At 27.7% G+C, this 20828-nt stretch overlaps 1 protein-coding gene across 2 annotated transcripts in view; it reads left to right on the top strand.

The window, feature by feature from the left end:
* Fife (regulating synaptic membrane exocytosis protein fife) overlaps window positions 1-20828 on the top strand; it is a 212593-nt gene that overhangs the window by 52344 nt on the left and 139421 nt on the right. For both annotated transcript variants that reach the window (XM_089219690.1, XM_089219689.1), the window contains exons 3-4: window positions 14124-14244; window positions 19687-19798. In XM_089219690.1, the coding sequence (XP_089075816.1) occupies window positions 14124-14244; window positions 19687-19798 (233 nt within the window). The remainder of the gene's footprint in view (window positions 1-14123; window positions 14245-19686; window positions 19799-20828) is intronic.

Here is a 20828-nt window from a genome sequence, read left to right as displayed (position 1 = left end):
ATTTGGTGTAGAATATTGAATATCTTATTGTTGTGTATTATAATTACTATATTTTATAATTACAATTTTAACACGATATTATTCAAGAGCAAACAGTACCAAAAATTTGTTCTTCTGAATATTACAACCAAAGTCATTAATTATCCAACTGTTGTAAACGTCGAATGGCGTGTGTAGATTCACATAAACTATTCAACTTGTTTTTACACTAGTAATTTTTTTCATTTTTTACTTTATTCGAAAATAAAATAAATAATTGTATAGATATATTCCTTTGTGGTTGTTTAGACACATTTTTCTTCTTATAACTATTATATTATATTCATTCTTTTCAATAAATTATGACGTATATTACAGGTACATACTACTTATGTATAGATACCTACATGTTATTTTGGGAAAGATTCTGACGTTAGTGAATATTATTATTTATACTGCCATAATATATTGTTTCGTATTATAAAAACAATGAATAATTTTTGTAAGGTTTTTATTTTATTTTTATGCTATCTAATATTATACCTTATCAAAATTCAAAATCGAGTTTATGTCTAGTTGTACATATTATACATTAATGAACACATGATAATATTTATCTTTTTCGATATTACATACTAATAACATTATAAAAAGAAACATGCAGTTTTAATTTTATAGGTTCTCGGGACACTGTATTTATTATTGAAATCAGTGATTTTCTATCTAAGAAATCTTATTAGGTACTAACTAAAAGTGAAATATTTTTTTATAACTGATCAAACTATCAGAACAATTATTAATAAACCGTTATAACAAATATTGCGTTTGAATAACACTCATCGGTATATGTGTTTTCATCTTGTGATCCACCCGAGGATCCATCTAAACAAAAAACATATAACTCTTATATATTAATAAGTTTATATGGATTATTTGTGAAATGTATATAATATGCACGTTGAGCTTTTTAGATTATATATAAATTACGTCTTTTAAAATGTAATAATTTTTATCTATTTTAATGATCGGTGAAAAGTATAAAATAGATAACTGTAAGATAACTTACAATATCTCTAAATAGATACTAATTCGATAGGAGTCAGGTAACTAAAATGACAAATAAATTATAAAATAAAATTATTCACATTTAATTAAATATAACTACTTACCGTGAAATATTTTTTTACGTATCAGTTATAAATTTTACATTGACAGTTTAGTATAATACACGAAATCACACGATACATAACTCATTGGTTATTTGTTTCTAAGATTTTGTAGGATCATATAGCACCTGATTCTAATCATTAATTAATTTAATTGAATATAATGTCACTATTTTTAAATAAATAACGAAGGTCCTCAATGAACGGTAAAATATGTTTAACAGTCCAGTTTTTAACTGAATGTTTCGCCAATTAATGGTTTTTTTAAATGTTTTATTTCCAATATATATTAAACTAAAGGAAAGTGAATAAATCATTAAACCTTCATTTCGTTTGTATGATTATCTCATGAAATATAATTCTGGTTTATTAGGTCGTGGCCTATGAGGATATTACTTATATATTATTATTAAATAAAGTAGCTATCTTGAAATGCGTGTATTTTCTATCTATTTTAGATTTCATGACTATTAGAAGTTATCACATTATTCCACTACTAAACACGCTTAAAATCAAAGAAGTTCACCCAAAATGTGGTGTACATTAAGTTTGATCAATATTTACTGTTTATATTTTGTCGTACGACATTATTAATTTTCAAAAGTGGAGAATATTTTATATTATTTTTATAGTAATATTGTAATATTTTGCGCATCTCGATTTATTTGCTAAAAATATTTTTATGTTTGTAATATCAATAGGTATTGCCAATAGTTTTCTTTTAAACTAAAACATTTTATGATATGCTCAGTTGAATAAGAATAAGACGTATTTTCTAGGAATACTATAAAATAATATGTATAATTATCGTTTTTTTATTAGTAATAAGGTCGATATGTTATTGATTTTAAATATATTTTTAGTTACATTAGGCAATGTGACTATATTTTGGTATTGTGACTCTATATTTGATTTTTATATTTTATACTTTTCAAAAGATCCAAAACGATTGGTCTAATATTAAAAGGTTCATCTCATTGCTCTTTTTTTATTCTTATTTTTGTTGACCCACAAAAATTAACGAATGTCTCAATGCAATAAAAAAAAAAACAAGCCCTGAGATGATCATTGTGTTCGTCATTGAATGACTTTTTAAGTACATTTAGATAATATATTCTTTTATAAAAAGTATTATTTGACCTTTGTAAAGTGGTGAATATAAAGAGAATAAATTAAGGTTACTTTAAACATTTTCTAATTTTAATTATTATCTCATCCAAGGTAAGTTTTGTCGTTAAAAGGTATTTATTTAATATTTCAAAGTTTTTAACGTATCGAGTTGTTGATAATATATAATATATTTAAATTATATATTTTATTGAAATTTCATTATAAATATAAATATATATAACTTAAATCATCTCCAATCCTTTCAGTCGATTAATCAAAACTTCTAATATTTAATACTTTAACTGACATGACTACTGATTATTTATCTATTTCTGCATAATACAATACAATGTTTAGGATACAAGCACCAGATGTGTTACAGGCACTACACATACATAAAATATATGTAATAACTATAATGAAGAAAAAGGACCGAGGAAAGAAAAAATTAACATGCTTGTTAATTTTGCAATAAATAGATAAAAAACTATGTGCGTGTAGTAACTACAACCGTTCAACACCTTGCACTTTGTTCCAATCACATCTTTAAACTCAAATCAGATATTAAAATATATAAAAAATAAATAAATAAAAAATTGAAACGGCACAAAGCGCGAGTATCATAGAACAACTAAAAAGGCCGTTCTCGTGGCCAACAAATCGATAGCAATAGGCAAGCATAGACAACTCACATGCCTATCTAGAACATCCACAAACAGATTTATTTTACACTACTATTTTACGGAAATTTGCCAAGTGAAAATGACACGGTCAATACCAATCGATTCAGCAATCGATGCCAGGTTCACTCGTCAAATGCAACACAACAACCAATCAGAAGTACGCCAGAGTCGGTCGACGCGTATAAATACGTGTGCGCTCGACCGACCGACATCCATCCCACTTTCTACCAGACTCAAAATTCTTAAACTATACGTATCTCCCGTTCTTACTTACGCTGGCCCTTCATGGGCTCCTTTCATCGGTCCTTTACTATGGAGGCGTATCGAATCCGTCCAAAACACAGGTATACGAACAATAACGGGCATGCCCTCTATTGTCAAAAATTCGGTTCTTCTCAAATCTGCTAACTTTAAATCCATTCAATCATCTATTCAGTCCCAGTCCAAACTTATGTTCTACAAAAATTCCTTTTCAGATCATGATCATATCCGCCTTCTAGGTAAATCTCACTCCCCCCCCCCCAACTACCAAAAAACAACTTAAACCTTACTCGTTAACTTGGACTTACCATTAAAAACTTCCTTAATACTCTCCCCCCACTAGTAGAGGCGAAATCCTAGTATAGTTAACGGCATAGTCATTCCCCCAAAGCAAAGCAGACCGACATCCAAAATATCCACGTACAAAATATCATCAAAAAAGCCACTCGCACCCGTGGTATACTCTATTCCAAACTAAACCGTAAATGTCCCATTCCACTAAAAACCAAACTTAACACACTCAAACATTACATCTCCCCCGTTCTTACCTATGCTGGCCCCTCCTGGGCACCTTTCATCTGTCCCTCTCACTGGAAGCGTATCGAATCCGTCCAAATTATTGGTTTAGGTACGTACAATAACAGGTATACCCACTGTCGTTAAAAATTCGGTTCTTCTCAAATCTGCCAACTTCAAATCCATCCAAACCTCTATTCAGTATCAATCCAAATCAATGTTTTACAAAAGTTTCTTCTCAGATCACGATCATATTCGACTTCTAGGAAAAATCCATACCCCTTCAACTATCAAAGGAAAACCCAAACCATACCCATTTACGTGGATCAATCAATAAAACTACTAACCATTCAAATTCCATCCATTAGTAAAGGCGCAAGCCTGGTATAGTAAACGGCATAGCCACCCCAACAAAGCAAAGCGACCGACATCTAGTCCTTCTCCAAACTTCTGAACGTCAACATTTGCACGCAAGCTCACTGTTGCCGTTATTGGAATTAAGGAGAACATTACTAGCCGCCAACGAAGATCGCCGGCCAGCTGACAAAGAGCACTAGCAGACAGTGGAAATTAACAACCCACCACCGAAGACTACCAAGCACAGTGTTCCAGAAAAGGTTTTTAGCAGGACAAAATTGTTTATTTATAAAATTGTTTTACTTTTCGGATACTTAGATCATTTTAAAATTCAGTTTTTACCTTGTGCAATCATGCCAAGCCGCAAAACGACGGAATCGACGAGATACCGCTGAGCAATATTCAACGCATCCACAACCAACTTCAACGTCTACAAATAACCACGGACTCGGAGTTACGCGTCCAGCCCATTGGCCGACGCGTCCAGCGTCAAAGAGCTGACAACCGTCGGGGTAAGCTGATCAGTCCCAGCTAGGGTTGCGCAAAATCGACAATGATTCGATATATCGATATAATTTTATATATTAATATTAATAGGTCATATAAATAAATAACAAGTAAATATTTTAATATATAATTAATAATTATGGGTACATTGAATATTATAAAATGTATAACTTGTTAGGTAGAACATTTAGAAAATTAGAAATTCAGAACCAGAAATTTCATTAACATCAGTAATATTTAAACTCATTTTTAAAATTTGTTTTATTTTTGTTAGATTTAGATTTGATATATTTAGAACCTTATGTCTATATGTAAATATGTTCAATGCTAAGTAGTAAGTAATAAACTAATAACTGACTCTTGAGTTCTTGACGACAAACGACAGATCGACAGAGCAAATAATATTTAATAGTTTAATACCTATTCTTCATAGCCTCATAGGTAGTCTATTCAGAGTAACTCTTACGACCTTTACGAGTGCTTACGACTATCGATAAATATCAACATGCCGTTATTTACTGTGGACTACGGTGCATTCCAGGAATTTTATTGAAAAATAATCGTCGAGTGCCCGAGTGCGAGACATCCGGCTAATGATAATAATATTCACAGTGAGTCGCAACTCGCAAATACATATATACGGATACACTGTCCCGGTGACCGACAACGGCGACAACCGAGATAATTATAAATCCATTAAAGCCTGTATCAAGGCATGTCTGAGAAATAACTTGGAAAAAATCAGTATGAAAAAAAGCGGGTAAGTGGATGTCGCTCTACTGTACATTAGGTGGTGGGGTGGACCTCTGACTAGGGTAGGTTAGATTTGAATGCAATGATAGGTATCATTGTATACGAAAAACGATTCTGAACGGACATGATTTGTTAGTCTAGGATATATTATATTTAAATATTATCATATATTCTATTTTGAAACAAATATTTTATTTTTCAATTAGGACGCATTTTGCATAAGGAATGGTTAATCAATTTTTCCAAAAACATTGCATGTAGTTATCATAATTCATAATACCTTATATTATCATAGATATACAATATACATATACCTGGTTTGAGGACAAATCGTTATCGTTATCACTATACGTGATTTCATAAAAATTTAAAACTCAAACGCTCAAAACATTTTTCCTATAATGATGCTTCGAGTTTTCTCTATAGCTACTTGAAGGAAAACTTAGTGTTGTATTTTTATTCCTTAGTTATAAACACAAACAATTTTATGATTTTTCAACTTCAAAATTACTTGCAAATTTTCGCGTTTTCGACAGATTTCGTAAAAATTTGAACTATAAACGCTTATAAAAAAAAATTGTGCCTATGTCTTCTTATAATTTTTAAATAACTATAAGAATAACTTATGAGAAACTTTGTATTAAATTTTCAAGTATTCTGATAGGGCCAAAAAAATTTTATAGACATTTCAAAAAAAAATTTTCAGAAAAATTGAAAATTTCAGTTGTCTTTAAATATCTCAAAAAAGTCAAAATATTTTGAAAATTAAATCATATAAAGAAAATGCCAATCTAAATAACTTGTGAAATTTTCAAGTATCTACGAATTATACTTTTTAAAAAATAATAACAAATATTTAAAATCGTTTCAGGATAAATCGTTATCGTTACGCTATTTCGTAAAAATTTTAAATTCAAACGCACTTAAAATTTTTCCTATATTGCTGTTTCAAGTTTTCTCTATAGCTACTTGAAGAAACACTAATTATGGAAAACTTAGTGTTGTATTTTCAATCCTTAGTTATAAACACAAACAATTTTATGATTTTTCAACTTCAAAATTACTTGCAAATTTTCGCGTTTTCGACAGATTTCGTAAAAATTTGAACTATATACGATTATAAAAAAAATTGTGACTTACGATTTTTAATATTTTTTAGCTAAAATAAGAACAACTCATAAGGAACCTTGTAATCAACTTTCAAGTTTTTTTGGTCATCCAAAATTTTTTTACCGGCACTTCAATAAAAAATTCTCATAAAAATCGAAAATTTGAGTGGTCTATAAATAACTCAAAAAAAGTCAAAATGAAAATTTTGAAAATGTGAAAATTAAACTGTATATAGATAACACTAACATAAACATTTGGTGAAAATTTCATTTATTTACAGTGATTTGTTTTTGAATTACAACCATATAAAAAAATCGATTTGGTCGAAAACTGGTTTTACGTAAAAATTCCCGTTTGTCTGTCATTTTTTTTCTGTTTTTCTCGATTTTTTTGAAAACTGTAGGAAAATTTTAACTTTTGACCTCTATAATGAACCAAGGATATTCACTTTTACATCAGAAACAACCCCCAAAGTTTGAAATTGAAGCATTATTTCGACTAGTTATGCTGTACACAGACACAAAAAAAACAAACACATCATTGTAAAATTAATACATTCATCACTTCGTTCAGAATCTAAAATAGATGGATATATCGATATTACATATATTATTTCGATATATCGGTATAAAAATATCGATGCGATATTTTCGATAATATCAGACTGCAGTAATATCGATTATCGATGAAACAATAATATCGATGTTGTTTGCGCAACCCTAGTCCCAGCTACACGGAAGACGCAGGAGAACCAAAATAGTCCTTTTCAGGACTACCTTAATAAATCAGCCCCCCCCGAGCGCGCCTACTTAGGCCACGCTTTTCCGTACGGGTTCACGAGCCAACGCCACTTGTCTGAGCGGGCCGGACGTGACCACCCGTACCTACCCAACTTGTACATCAATTATAGAGACCATTCCTCCACAATGTCAAAGTGATCTCGGACCCATATCCCATTCAACACGGGACAAGGGACGTGAATCGCTTTCCCAAATAATGTATTATAGAAAACATAATAATAAACATATGTGATTACTATAACAATAACCAGAGTTAACATTTATTATACGTGACGGAGATTCGCCAACGGCGGCTCCGTTACAAAATATATTTGTAAGACCGAGGTATTTTACAAATACAAAAAATATACTTAGACCAATTATAATATTAATGTGGAATCTTGATTTTTTTAAGAAATTATGAATTGTACAATTTAATTTAAAATATTATATTTAAGATACTTAAAAAAAAAAAAAATGTAATCAATGTAACGTTTACGACTAATGGCCGTTGTCACCGATGTCTTTTGATCAATAAAAAAAAAAAACAAAACAAATATTAATGTGGATTTAGCGCATATGATTATATTGAGTGGATAAGCTTTTCGAACATTTATTTTTACCAAGAAAAATGCAAGTTGTTTTCGTATTTTCGTATATTTCTGGGAGTAATAAATACTTTTTTTTTAGCTATCCAGTTATGTTCTTGAAAAATGGAATACTATAATAGCTAAATGTTTAACTATTTATGTAAGTTTCTAAAACAATATAATAGTATAATTTTATCAAATTTTAATAAATTGTGGGAACTCTATAGGAGCTTATAATATTGGAATTAAATCAAGTTTTATCACTTTTTAACATAGCGTAACTCAGTTATGTTATATTGTAGCATATCGATGCCATTTTTTTTTAAATGTAACATAATATTATAGAATTTTATATCAGTGGATTCATTGAAAGTTTTATATAAATAAATTATAATAATCTACTTTTCGTAGGTAATTGTATTATATTCAATGTAAATAAACATTTAATTTCTCTAAGAAATAAGTTTTTCATAATCTACAGGAAAACGAATAACTTAACTCTGAACATTTATTAAATACTTCCTGTCCCGAAAGCTATATGTCGATTAGTTTGAAGCTGATATGTTAAATTGTGTGAACACTACTTTATGATGCATATTCACCACGAAGATATATTTTCTTTAATATAAGTGATCTTGATACAGTATATTTTTGTTCTTAAACGAATTCGTATATTATTATACATTTATTGTGCAAATTATATTCATTAATATCAATTTTAACCAAACGGTGGGTGAACGTAGATTGATGTCTGTTTTTTACAAGCCATGTTATTGGCAACAAAATATGATAGATAATACGGCTGGATGGAAGTAGAGGGGTTTGGATAGTGGAAAGAGTTCGTGTAAAAAATTCGAACATAATTAGACCCCGTCACTTGGAAATAATAACAACGTGCACGCTATATACTAGTATATAGATGGCCTTTCTGAATTAATGCTGTTTTGAACTGCGGTTCTCCTTATACTCGTAATTTTTTTTTATGATATAAAAAAATTACAACGTTTAATGGGTGTCCAAGTATAAAATATGAGTTTCTTCTTTTCTTACTACCAAATCTCGTTTATTCCTTCCTTGAACATTGGGTTTATGAAAAGTACTTCACGCAGTGCTTCTATCGTATTTTATTTTTGATGTAACTTTTTCCTCGCGGACGACCTATTTTGAATTTTTCGATTTTTTTTTTTTCATTCTAGTTTAATGTTTTATCCGTATTCAATACAAATATAAATGTATTTCAACAGTATGTTTTGTTTACTCATATATATATATAAAGAATATAACCGATATTCAAATCACAAGATTCAAAATGTATGTTTAAAATTATTTTTTACGTATGCATATATTTTTCACTCACTGTAAAAACTCAATCATATCGTTTCAAAATATTGATTAAATATTGATTTAAAAAAAAATAAATACATTTCTCAGATATTCAGAAAAGATAAAATGTACCTATCTAGTTAGAAAATCAATATGTGTTATATTCATTTTCAGATTGCCTACTATCCGTGTACAGTATTAGTGTGTATAGTATTATAATATAGTAAATAAATATTAAATATATTTTGTTTAAGTAATGTTAGCAAGATATTTGTTAAAAAAGCTAAAATTTTAAATCTATAATATTTGAATAAAATGAGAAAAGATTAGTTTTTCTAAATAGAACTTATAAAATATGGAATATAGTATAAAACGCATACAAAGTAAAAGTAACTTATTTACAATTAATTAATAACAGTGAAAGATGACACAAAATACAGTTTCACAATTTAGTTTGGGAAATCTGATTAACTTTGTTGAGTGGTGAACTGTGTTTGATGATTAGGTGTTCATGTCTAATTAGCTGGTTAGAATTATAATGGAGTTTTGTATGGAAATGGAAGCGAAAGTGGGACAGCCAAGTTAACTGTTAGTGTAATGCCCAGCGTTCAACAATAATATTTAACTTTATTTAATCTTAGACAAGTGAATGATGACGATGCTATCAATTGTTATAGGGCTGAATTACCAAGTTTGAGTGCGAATTGATTCTTTAATTGTGTAGTTAGTAAATCGTTTAGAAAGAATATTCAGGTGAATTTGCAGTTGAAGTTTTGCGGTGAAATGATTTGCAATACTATCTTTATTATAAATGGAAAAACTGTGATCTCTGCGTTCAATCTTGAACTTAATTCCTTTGAGTATGATAAAATCAGTGTTTTTTGTTAGTTGTAATATATAAATATAGAACTATAAATTCTAGACGGAGTATGTTGGTAGTTTTCGCGGTGGACGTGAGTAATTCATGTTGTTTTATACTTCTGCTCAGTGCGTAGGCCACACCAGATTTTGCATTGTTAAAAACAAAAACAATATACGTACATACGCAATAAATCATTATTCATGAATATTTCTTACAAGTTTCAAACGAATTTTGAATATACTTGTATTAAGTATTACCGGTAACTTGTCTCATGTTGGATTTCAACGTTTTCGTTATAGATAGTGACTCAATAAGCAACCGCCAACCCATCCAATTCCACTGGCTTTATATAGTTTGCCTATTAGTTCAAGGACTGTGCGAAGATCATAATATAACGTGTAGACACAATTCGTAATTTGTGCATGTTTAAAAAGAGTAAATGTTTTAAAATATATCCAGAAAGTTATTTATTTACATTTTTACAAAAATTCTTTATCATTCATTGTATGGAATTATCGATCTGATTTAAGTATTGAATCAATTAAGGTTGGATTTTTGTTAATTATGAAATTCAGGATTGCGTCACAAAATATAATATTAGCCGTAAAACAATAAATTGTTGTTTATTATTTTAAAACGTAATAACATGTTTTTAAATTATCAAATAATTTTTTGTTGCAAGAAATTTACTTTAAATGTTTAGTCTATTTAATCAACTTTTACTTAAATTGGTTACAGTGAATAATAAATACAGTAAGCTACTGTTATTAAAGTTTAATAATATGGCTTCTCAAAAAAATAAACAATATGATTCTGATCCTTATGTCTTAACTCTTAATGCACGATTTATTTATGCTACGTTTATTAACAATGTTTGAATATTTTAGTTGAAATTGTAAAAAAAAAATATATATATATAGTATTAAATTATTTGTAAAAACGTATTAATATAATTAACTAGATGTATATTTGTTTTAATTTTATTATTTGAATAAGTACTATATAATAACAAGTTAGTAATAATAAAATATTGTCTTAAAAATATACTAAAAGCAGCTCTCGCTAATAGTTAGTATACAGTTTAATAGTCTTAAGAAATTTTCATTCTCAAGTCATAATACTATTATTATTATTATTATAGTTATAATTTGTATCAAACTGCGAAATAAGTTTAAACAAAAGTTTTAATTATAAGAACTAATAAGTAATATTAAGTTTTGTGCATTATTATAATAAATTAATTTTATTAAAAATGATTTGTTACACACTAGATAGCATATATCATCTTTAACAATATTTACTAACACAATATTATATTATATCATTAAAATAATTAGAGTTCTTTAAAAGTCCTGTTGTGTTATGTAAATCTGTTTTTTTAAATTCCAGACATATCATGAAATTATTGAGTTGTTAACCGGGCTTTACCTATTGGGAATTACGATAAGGATACAATGTAGACCAATGAAAACAATTTAAAAATAATATCTCTAAAAAATAATTGTGAAACACAATATAAGACAAAAGTGTTTAAAAGTAGTTTTCCGGCAATAAAATAAAGTACGAAAAAAGAAATCTGATTTTCATAAATCAGTGGGCTAAATGCCTGGTTTTACGTTTGTTCGTGATTTATAGCAGTTAAGGTGTCAACGAGAAGATAAAAATGAAAAGACGAATAAAAGGAGAACATTTCTATAAATTAAAAGAAATATAAAAAAAGTATCTATATTAAAATTTTTTTTTTTTTATTATTTAAAAGGCATATTTACAATCTATAAAATTTGCACAATAAGTAAATTTGATAAAATGGGTAATAAGAATATAATGACTTGATGTCTTGAGGAGGGAAACCCGTCCATAAACAATACATCCCATTTAGTTTTGTGAGTTCATATATTATGTAGTTATGGAGACCGTTTTTTTTTTTTTTTTTTTTAGGCTAGAGCGTCTCTTTGCCATTTTTTTTTTAACTTCATCGGAGGGTTGTTGGAGATGGTTATAGAGGACATGAGGGAAGTTAGAGGGTTTTGGTTTGAGTGGAGTTTGGAGTGGAACTTTTTGTATTGTCGAGTTGCTATTTCGTCGACTGTTGGGATTTGTAGATCCTTATGTAATGCGTCATTGATCATATATAATGGGGCTCCAGTTATTTGTCTGAGACATTTAGACTGGAAAGCTTGTACGGGTCTTATATTGGATGGTTTGGCTCGGATGGTTGTTGCAGTAAGTTCTGGTGTGACCGCAGTTTTTGTAATTTACATAGTTTGGAACTCGAATATGTTTTTATTGTTTAGCGCTGGTTCTAGGTCTACAAAAATTAGGGGTAGTTTTATTTTTGAGACTCTATGTTTGCGACTTTATCGCTTGAAATTCTTCTTTTTTGAGTTCTTCTTTTATGTAATTGGGTGAAGTGGTAGGATGTAAATTTCTAATGACGATATGGTACGATATGGTATGGTTTGTTTTCTTTTAATTGATGTATAAAAAATTGAACTTTTGATTTTTTTAGAAATTTAATTATTGATCTGTATGCATTTGCCGAGGTAGTGTTTATTTTAAGTGATATAAGAATTTTTGCAGGTAAAATCGTCGGTCGGTTCTATTATTTTTTTATTCTATCGCAAAAAACTTGATAATTTTGGATTTGAGTTTTAATAAATATTGGTGGAGGTAATTTAGAGACGATTTTGTTTACTTCATTAGTTTCCATATCCGTGTCTTTATTTTGTGATAGGGCACTGAATTTATTACGAGAGAGAGATTGCATGTTAGTCGTGGTTTTAATTGTTTTTGATAGCTGACTTTGTTTATCAGAATTTAAACGTTTATGAGATTTGGAAGAGACGACCTCAATCCAGTCGTAATTGAAAACATCGTTCATATCGGATTCGCTTGATTGGCTGACTCTTATTCTTTTTCTTTTGTACGGTGTTTTGGCTTATAATTTTAATTGGGGAGATAGTCTTAATTTTATTAGTGTTCATTTTTTATTAGGTGTTGTTTTACGTAGGTAAGTGAAAGATACGCGGTTGGGAAGACGGTCTGTTATATGTTATATTATAGGTTTAAATAATTAAAATAATTACAAAAAGTCTTGCCTTGGGATTTTGGACCCCAGACGGACAATGATATTTTTTTGTTAAAAAGCACTTAAAATTGTTTGCTTTTTAAAAACTTTTCTCAACAAAAACGGTTAAGTATTTAGTTTAATTTTTAATAAATTAGTAATCATCGATTAAATTAGATGCACACATTACGAGTGCGGGACGTGGAATATATTTAAATTTAAATTTAAATTTACATCATTTTGTATTTTCGTTCTTCTTGTCATGGAACACAGATGTCTAAAATTATTTTCGATTAATTTCAGTCACGTTCCGTTATGATTATGATTATACTAAATATCAACCAATTGAAAGCTGAGGATAAAGTTATAAAGTAAACATTTACATCATTTATTCTATTTAAAAAAGTTTTAAGTTAGAAAGAAATTATTTTATTTTCGTAAAAATATCTATTAGGTATATGTATTTCAAAGCTGAGTAAAAAAAAGAAGCTAATTAGAGTTTTTATTAGAAATCAAATTAGATTTATTAATTCTGAATGAATTGCTTTTACAATTTTTTCTCTACAAATTTTTAAGTCTGCTTTGAAAGTTTCAATTAGCCTTTGAAAGTTATTTTCAATTGGAAATCAAGTCTGTTGTTTTTGATTTTTTTTAAATTTTAATAGATTTTTGCTCAGAACCGATTGGTGTTTAATGCAACGATATAATAATTATGTATGTTGTATTTTAATTTTAAATTAAAATAATGTCAGAACACTCAGAACACAAAATTAATACTTTCAGTATCGATAAATAATTCAACTATATTAAGTAATATTTTGGTTTTTTTTAAATTTTTAAATCAAATTATACAGGTATATTTTTTAATAATCATTAAATTTTGTCATTACATTATTTTGATTAGTAAAATATGAAGGGTGATTTTATTATATTTGAGTCATTGCAAATGTAACATAAATGGAATATAATTTTAATTTGTAGATATTCGTTTTTTGTTCGAAACATTTTGCTTGATTATATAAATGTATATGTAAATTAATTTTTATTCAATTATTTTTAGATCGTACCTCCTGTGCCAGAAACTAATTCTGGGTCTGAATCATCAGTGCCGGAACAAGGCACTAGATTCAGTAAAATCAGGCAAACGCTATCATCAAGTTTAATGACAGCACAAGACAAAAGTAAGAAATTTGTATCATATATTTAATTATTTTATTTCATGTTTATCTAAGAATAAAATGTTTATATCAAGAACTTTGAGTTAAAAAAAAATATATAGTACCATAGCAAGTGTGTGGTGGCATGTGCATCTATTATATTCGATTCTATTATTATAATAATAACTACTATGTTGAAATATTTGAGTCCTAAGTTAGTTTGAGTATGATTGTATTCATGCTATGTATTAATAAATTATATTATTATAGACTTAACTTAAATAGTTTCAAATAAATCATTCTGAATTCACCATAGTTACTATTTAATAACTACATTTAAAAATAATGAATTTAGCATTTGTATGTCAATATTTCAAACTTATTGGTTTCGTGCACGTTAAACTTTATTTGAATGGTTTCTTTAGACAAGTGTATAATACATATTAGTCATTAGTATATATTTACCTTTAATTATATTTAATGTATATATATATATATATATATATGTTATATAATAGTATTTAAGATTATTAAATTAAACCTACAATAATGCAATTGATTTAATTAGTTTATTCAAAATATGTTATTTAATATATGAATTTAATATATTTTTAATTAATTCAATGGATTGAATGAAAGAAAATCAAATTAAGTCTAAAATTGGTCTTTTAGCCACCAAATTATTTGAAACTAAAATGTGCTTATTACATTATAGTTATATTTTTATAATGTTTTGGTATAGTCACTAGATTATAAATTATTTGTGAAAAATTGATGATCATCTATAATCTATATAATATGAATCAGTATTTAAATGAACCATTCTTATAAATATAGTTTAATTTAGATAGATGGAGTTTTAAGAATTTCTTGAAGCATTTATCAACATAATTTTAAGACCCGATATGTTTATCTTTGGTTGAATTATTGGGCATCTATAAATTAGTAAAGCTATTTAGAGACCCTTGATAATTTAATATTATACCCAGATTATATCCTTTATCAAACTAACCCATGTGGTACTGATACCTATATATATATATAATATAAACGTTAATAAATTTATGTTTAGTAAACAATATATATTGTATACATACCTATATACGATGTAACATATGCACATAACCGCATTATTATAATTTGATTGGAGATTGTATACCTATGTTGAATAAGTGATAATATTTTTAATCCATACATTTTGATTTTTAAATTTTAAATACTAATGTTAATGAAGAATTGATCATTATTACGGGTTATTAATCGTTAATCAGAGTTTAAATTAAATTTAAAAAATAATGTGTTAGAAGATGCTTTCAAAAATCAACAAATAAAAAATCCATACCTAATGCTACATTTGTACAATAATAATATTTACTAAGGCAAAACCTATAGGTTTTTAAATTCTCCCAGGGTTTGTATGCACATAGTTAATGAATATTATTGTTAAAAACTAATTAATCAAAAAAAAGTTATTGTAAATAAAAAGTGTACTCTCAGATAATAGCTTTAACTTATGCAAGTATCTACATAGCGAATATTATTAGTATATAATCTAGGATAACTTCTATCATAATAGTACTCTAAAGTACTTACATTTTAGGGTAAATAATGAATTTTTATTCTATATTATCTCCTTGGTTAAAATACAACGTTATGCTTATGAATAAAGTAGAAAGGTATGCCTATTTATATTTTAAAAATATACTATTTACTATCTTATAAAAAGTAACGGTTCATTAATAATCTAAAACAAATAACTTGATTATACTTCTCATACTCAATAAACCTAATTTAGATTGAAAGTTTTTTTTTCAAGCCATTGATCCATTAAAAACAAATTATTTTAACTTTCATGTTGGCAGACAAAATGTACGTCCAATAATTGCAAACCATTTCCATTTGTCGATAAATGGGTGGGTGTGGCGTTATAGATTAAGGTTAATCCAAAACTATCATGTGGATAGCCGTCCGTGTAAGTAAAGATTTCCCATGTGGAAAAGAGTGCCAGAGAAATATTTTTTACCTTATTCTCTGTTGATCCCAAGAAATTGGATACTATTTTTATTGTTATTATTCTTTTTTTTCTCTCATATTAGGCGTATATGTATCATAAAGACACAAGTGTTGAACGGTTTTCATCTTTAATTGTCCTAGTAAAACATGTTGATATTTAAAAGTTTTAAAGTCTTACTTCGTAAATAATTTTATAAAACTAAATGGTATTATAATAATATTAATTTATCATTATAGATAATATTTAAAAAAAAAAAACCAAGATTTATATGTCGTTTAGGTAATTTGGGACAAATTAAAGCAAACTATGGGGAGAGTGTTAAAATGAAGGCTATTGGATGCCTTAAGTGTTGAATTTAAACTTGAATTATTGGCATTTAATAAACCTATTTAAAAATCGAAAAATAAATACTAAAAATAAATAAAAAATAAGGTTCCTCATAAAGTCCTAAATATCCTAAATATAAAAATAAGCACTTTCTTCAAATTTTCAGCAAATCAATTTCTAAAACTAAATTAAGTTGAAATGTATTAAAATGTTTATACGAAAAAAAATATTTAGGTAGGTACACAGTGCTATAACTTTACTACCATTTTGTTGATCTGATTTGTTTTCATACATTGGAATAATAATTGTGGTATACTAATCAACTTATTATAGTTATTTTAATTTTGAATTAGAAGCTTAAGCGAACATTTTTTCCAGCATCATACATTAAAATAAATACCGTTCTTATGACAAAATAAATTTATAAGTGATAATAGTACTAAATATACCAATCTCCTAATAACTAATAAATTATAATCAATATGAATAGGTGTCGATTATACCAATGATTATAATATTAGTCGTAGTTGGTTAATTGTGTAAAAACAATAGCGACTATCTCTAATACATATCATTGTTAATGAAATATTACTTATTTTTAAATTCAAGTATATTATGAACAATTATGAAAGTTCACAAATTATAACAAGTGTCTAACAAAAAAAAAAAAAAATAATTAAATAAAAAAAAAGGAAATATATATTACAATAAAGCTGTAGGTGATTTTTAATGTTTCAAAAAAAAAAAAATTATAATTTCAGCCATATCTTATTGTTACCATTTACCTGTCTCAAATACATGTTCAAGGTATCGTCCCGGATATACCTTTATAATTCACATGTCGTATATTTATGAACGGAGAGTAACATAAACATAAAGATGAAAACAAGGGCAGTTTTCATTAGCTAATGAAAGTAAATATCCAAACGGGATTATCGTTTAACGGGATGGAAACGTTTTAATGGCACCCAATGGGTAGTTACATGGCTAGTACAGACCAGTGTTGTGTGAAAAAAAACCTAAAGATAAAATAAAAAATAAAATCACTTATAATAGATAATAATTTATACTGGTAAATCGTTATGATCCAAACAAAAATAATAAGCGATTTTTTTTTTATTCATTCATGATTTTCAACATCAACTCATGCATAATTTTCCCATTACGCTTCTTACAAATTACGACATCGATATATTCTTAATATTTAGGTAGTTCCCGCAAACAGGTGGATGTAGGTATATATTATTATCATTGAAAACGTTGCAAAAAAAAGAATAAACTACTTTTTTTAGTGTTTTTCTACGGTTTTTTTTTAGACTATTGGGAATCGTGAACTTTTAAAACGCCCAAAGTACAATCTACGTCCCAATTTAGAATCGATTGACATTCTCTATGCAACTTTTGGAGCGGTTTTACTACCCTAAAAGTGTTTTCTGAAAAATGATAATAAACTGAAAACTGTAAAACCAATAGCTTCTACTCTTCACACCAAAAATAGAACAAAAAACATTGAAAGTTTGAAAAAACAATTTTAATACTTATTTTACAACGCATTGAATGTAGGTTTATTTGGGTATTGAATGATTCTTGTAGTCGTTGACTCGTTGTAAAAATATGTTACAAAAATCTCTAAAAAATTGACTTGGCAATTAATGTTTGATTGTTGTGATATCATAACACAAAAAGCCGTTATTATTTTTTTAAATTGAATACCTTATTTAATATTTCAAAATATGCAGCTACTTGTATTTTTTTATTCTTTTCCATAATATTTATACATTATTGTTTTTCAAAATCGTTTAAATTTTCTTGTATCTGCTATTATAATCTAATACATAGGTACGATATATTATACAAAACAAGTTTTGAAGAGAATTAGTTATTTTAATACAATGATTTATCCTACGTACATTTATAGTTGTAGTGTGAACCTAGAGCACATCTAAGGGTGTTTTAGCTCAATACTATACTGTATGATACATATATGGTACATTGCTATTACCCATCAGTGGTGATTGGTTTTAGTATTTGACCAGTTTATACATATGTTATATATTGTGTTGTCTAATTTAAATTGTGTCAACTCAAATTAGACAAAATATATTTTATTTGCATGACACAGTGCGTTTCGTAAGTTTTGAGACTAAGGTTATTGATATTTAAAAAAAATTTAAAAAATGTTTTAAGCAATTTTTTATTCAAAATATTCATCATTAAGTTCTTTACACCTTCTTGCACAATTTCCCAATTTTTCCACGGCCTGTGAAAAGTCGGCTTCAGGAATGTTCTTGAACTTTTGGGTCATCACTTTTTGAATCGTTTTAATGGTGGTAAAATGGTACCCCTTGAACTCCATCTTCAACTTTGGGAACAAGAAATAGTCGGGAGAACTCAAATCTGGTGAATACGAGAGGGGGGTGGGTGGGCAAGTGAACGAGTACTGGAACCATTTTTTTTGCCAAAAATTGAGTGACAATCGACGCGATGTGTGATGTAGCGTTATTGTGCAGCAAGAAAAAAGACCGATCTTTCCACAAAGTAGGCTTAGCACGTACAATTGTTTTACAGAAACTATCCTAAACGTTTTTAGATGTTATCGTAAGAACTTCCCAGAATTTCATAATTATCTAGATACTAGTATTAATCTTAGAATGGTTATCTCAAAACTTATGGGACGCACTGTGTATATCATCAGCAGTCATATGGTCTGTGCTTGTGATGTGGTTCGCGCAACGGAAACCGTACCTTAACAAATGTTTGTGTTTGTACATTGAATACATATAGAAATAAGATAGGAAAAGCTTGTGTTCTAAGGTCGTGGCTGTGCCGCCTCCAACTCGGAACCTCTCGGCGTCTCAGAGGCACAATGTCACTGCATTGACGGTATTATTTCGACAGTTGGATTATTAAAAAACAATGTGGTTTTAAATAACTTTACTTATGTTGATTTAGCACTTAAAATAAGTTCAGAAAATATATATATATTTGCTCTTCTCACAAAGAGTGTTCTAAAATTATAATTTTTTTTTTTAAGTTGATAAATATTATTATTACCTACTTTCAACGTTAGTTTTTTACATCGGGTGGTGAAAATTAATAATGAGTTAAAAACCACTTTTTTTCAGTGACAACCAAGCTGAATAGTGCTAGTAGTCGTCAGAATCCGGCAGAGAATAGCCCTACTTCTACTCCTGCGTCTCCGCCAGAAGATAATACCAATAAACAACCAACTACGTCGTAAGTAATTTTAAAAATATTCAAATCTTACAATATTAATTGTAAGTATTACGTACAACGTACAATTAGAGTGGTATTCCTAAATTCATATTAAACACACTGAAGCATATTATTTAAAAGTATAGCTATTATTTATTAATGATTGTATTTTAATTTTAATATATATTTTATCGTACTTTCAAATTCAAATAAACTAATATTTGCGGTTGTTAATGAAAACTAATAAATAATTTATTAGAATATTGATAAATATACAATTTAAAAAAGTTGTTGATGAAGTGAGAAAATTTAAAAAGTCAGATTTTCTTAAAGAATTAACGGTAATTGATTACTTATACTTTATTTCGAACTAAGATTAATCAATATAATAGTATATATTATAAATGTGTAATATTGTTGGTAAACAATTAGTGAGTATATAATATCGGATATCGAATTCATATTATGAAACATTAATCCTTGTTGGCCTTAAGAAGACACCAGGTGTTGTGAAATTAATCTCGATTCGATCGAATCAGTGCAGCTGTATTTTGTCTTTGTGGTCTGTTGTCATGTTACATTGTTACAAATAAACGCATTTTATATTAAATTGTTGCGCTTAAAATCGACCTAAACCAAAGCTGTGTTGAACTGTTGAAATAGAACCTCCTGACGATTCTCCAAAACCAAGCTTATATACTGGTGTTACTGATCTTATTACATTTTTTTGTAAAAGGGTGGTAAATTTATTAAGTAGAAAAAATATCAAAGTAATATCAATACATGATTTTTGGTGTATGAAAAAAATAAAAATGAGTTCATTTAAAAATAGAAATATATTTTTATTTTACCATCATCAATAATTAATTCTTCATTCCAATAATTAGAATAAAATAAACACTTAATTGTAAAAATTAAGAGTTTTTTTTTCGAATAATTGAATAAATATAAAATAAAATGCAACAGTTTATTATGTACTACATTTTTATTTTGACAGTCAAAGATAACAATATTGCGCTATTATTATTATTATTATTATTATGCTATACAA

The sequence above is a fragment of the Diuraphis noxia genome, unplaced genomic scaffold (genome assembly GCF_037042655.1).
Source record: "Diuraphis noxia isolate RWA-SAM2 unplaced genomic scaffold, SU_Dnox_SAM2 contig0002, whole genome shotgun sequence".
NCBI classification, from domain to species: Eukaryota; Metazoa; Arthropoda; class Insecta; order Hemiptera; family Aphididae; genus Diuraphis; species Diuraphis noxia.
The sequence above is the reverse complement of the archived record's forward strand: the minus strand, read 5'-3'. Positions and strand labels throughout refer to the sequence as shown.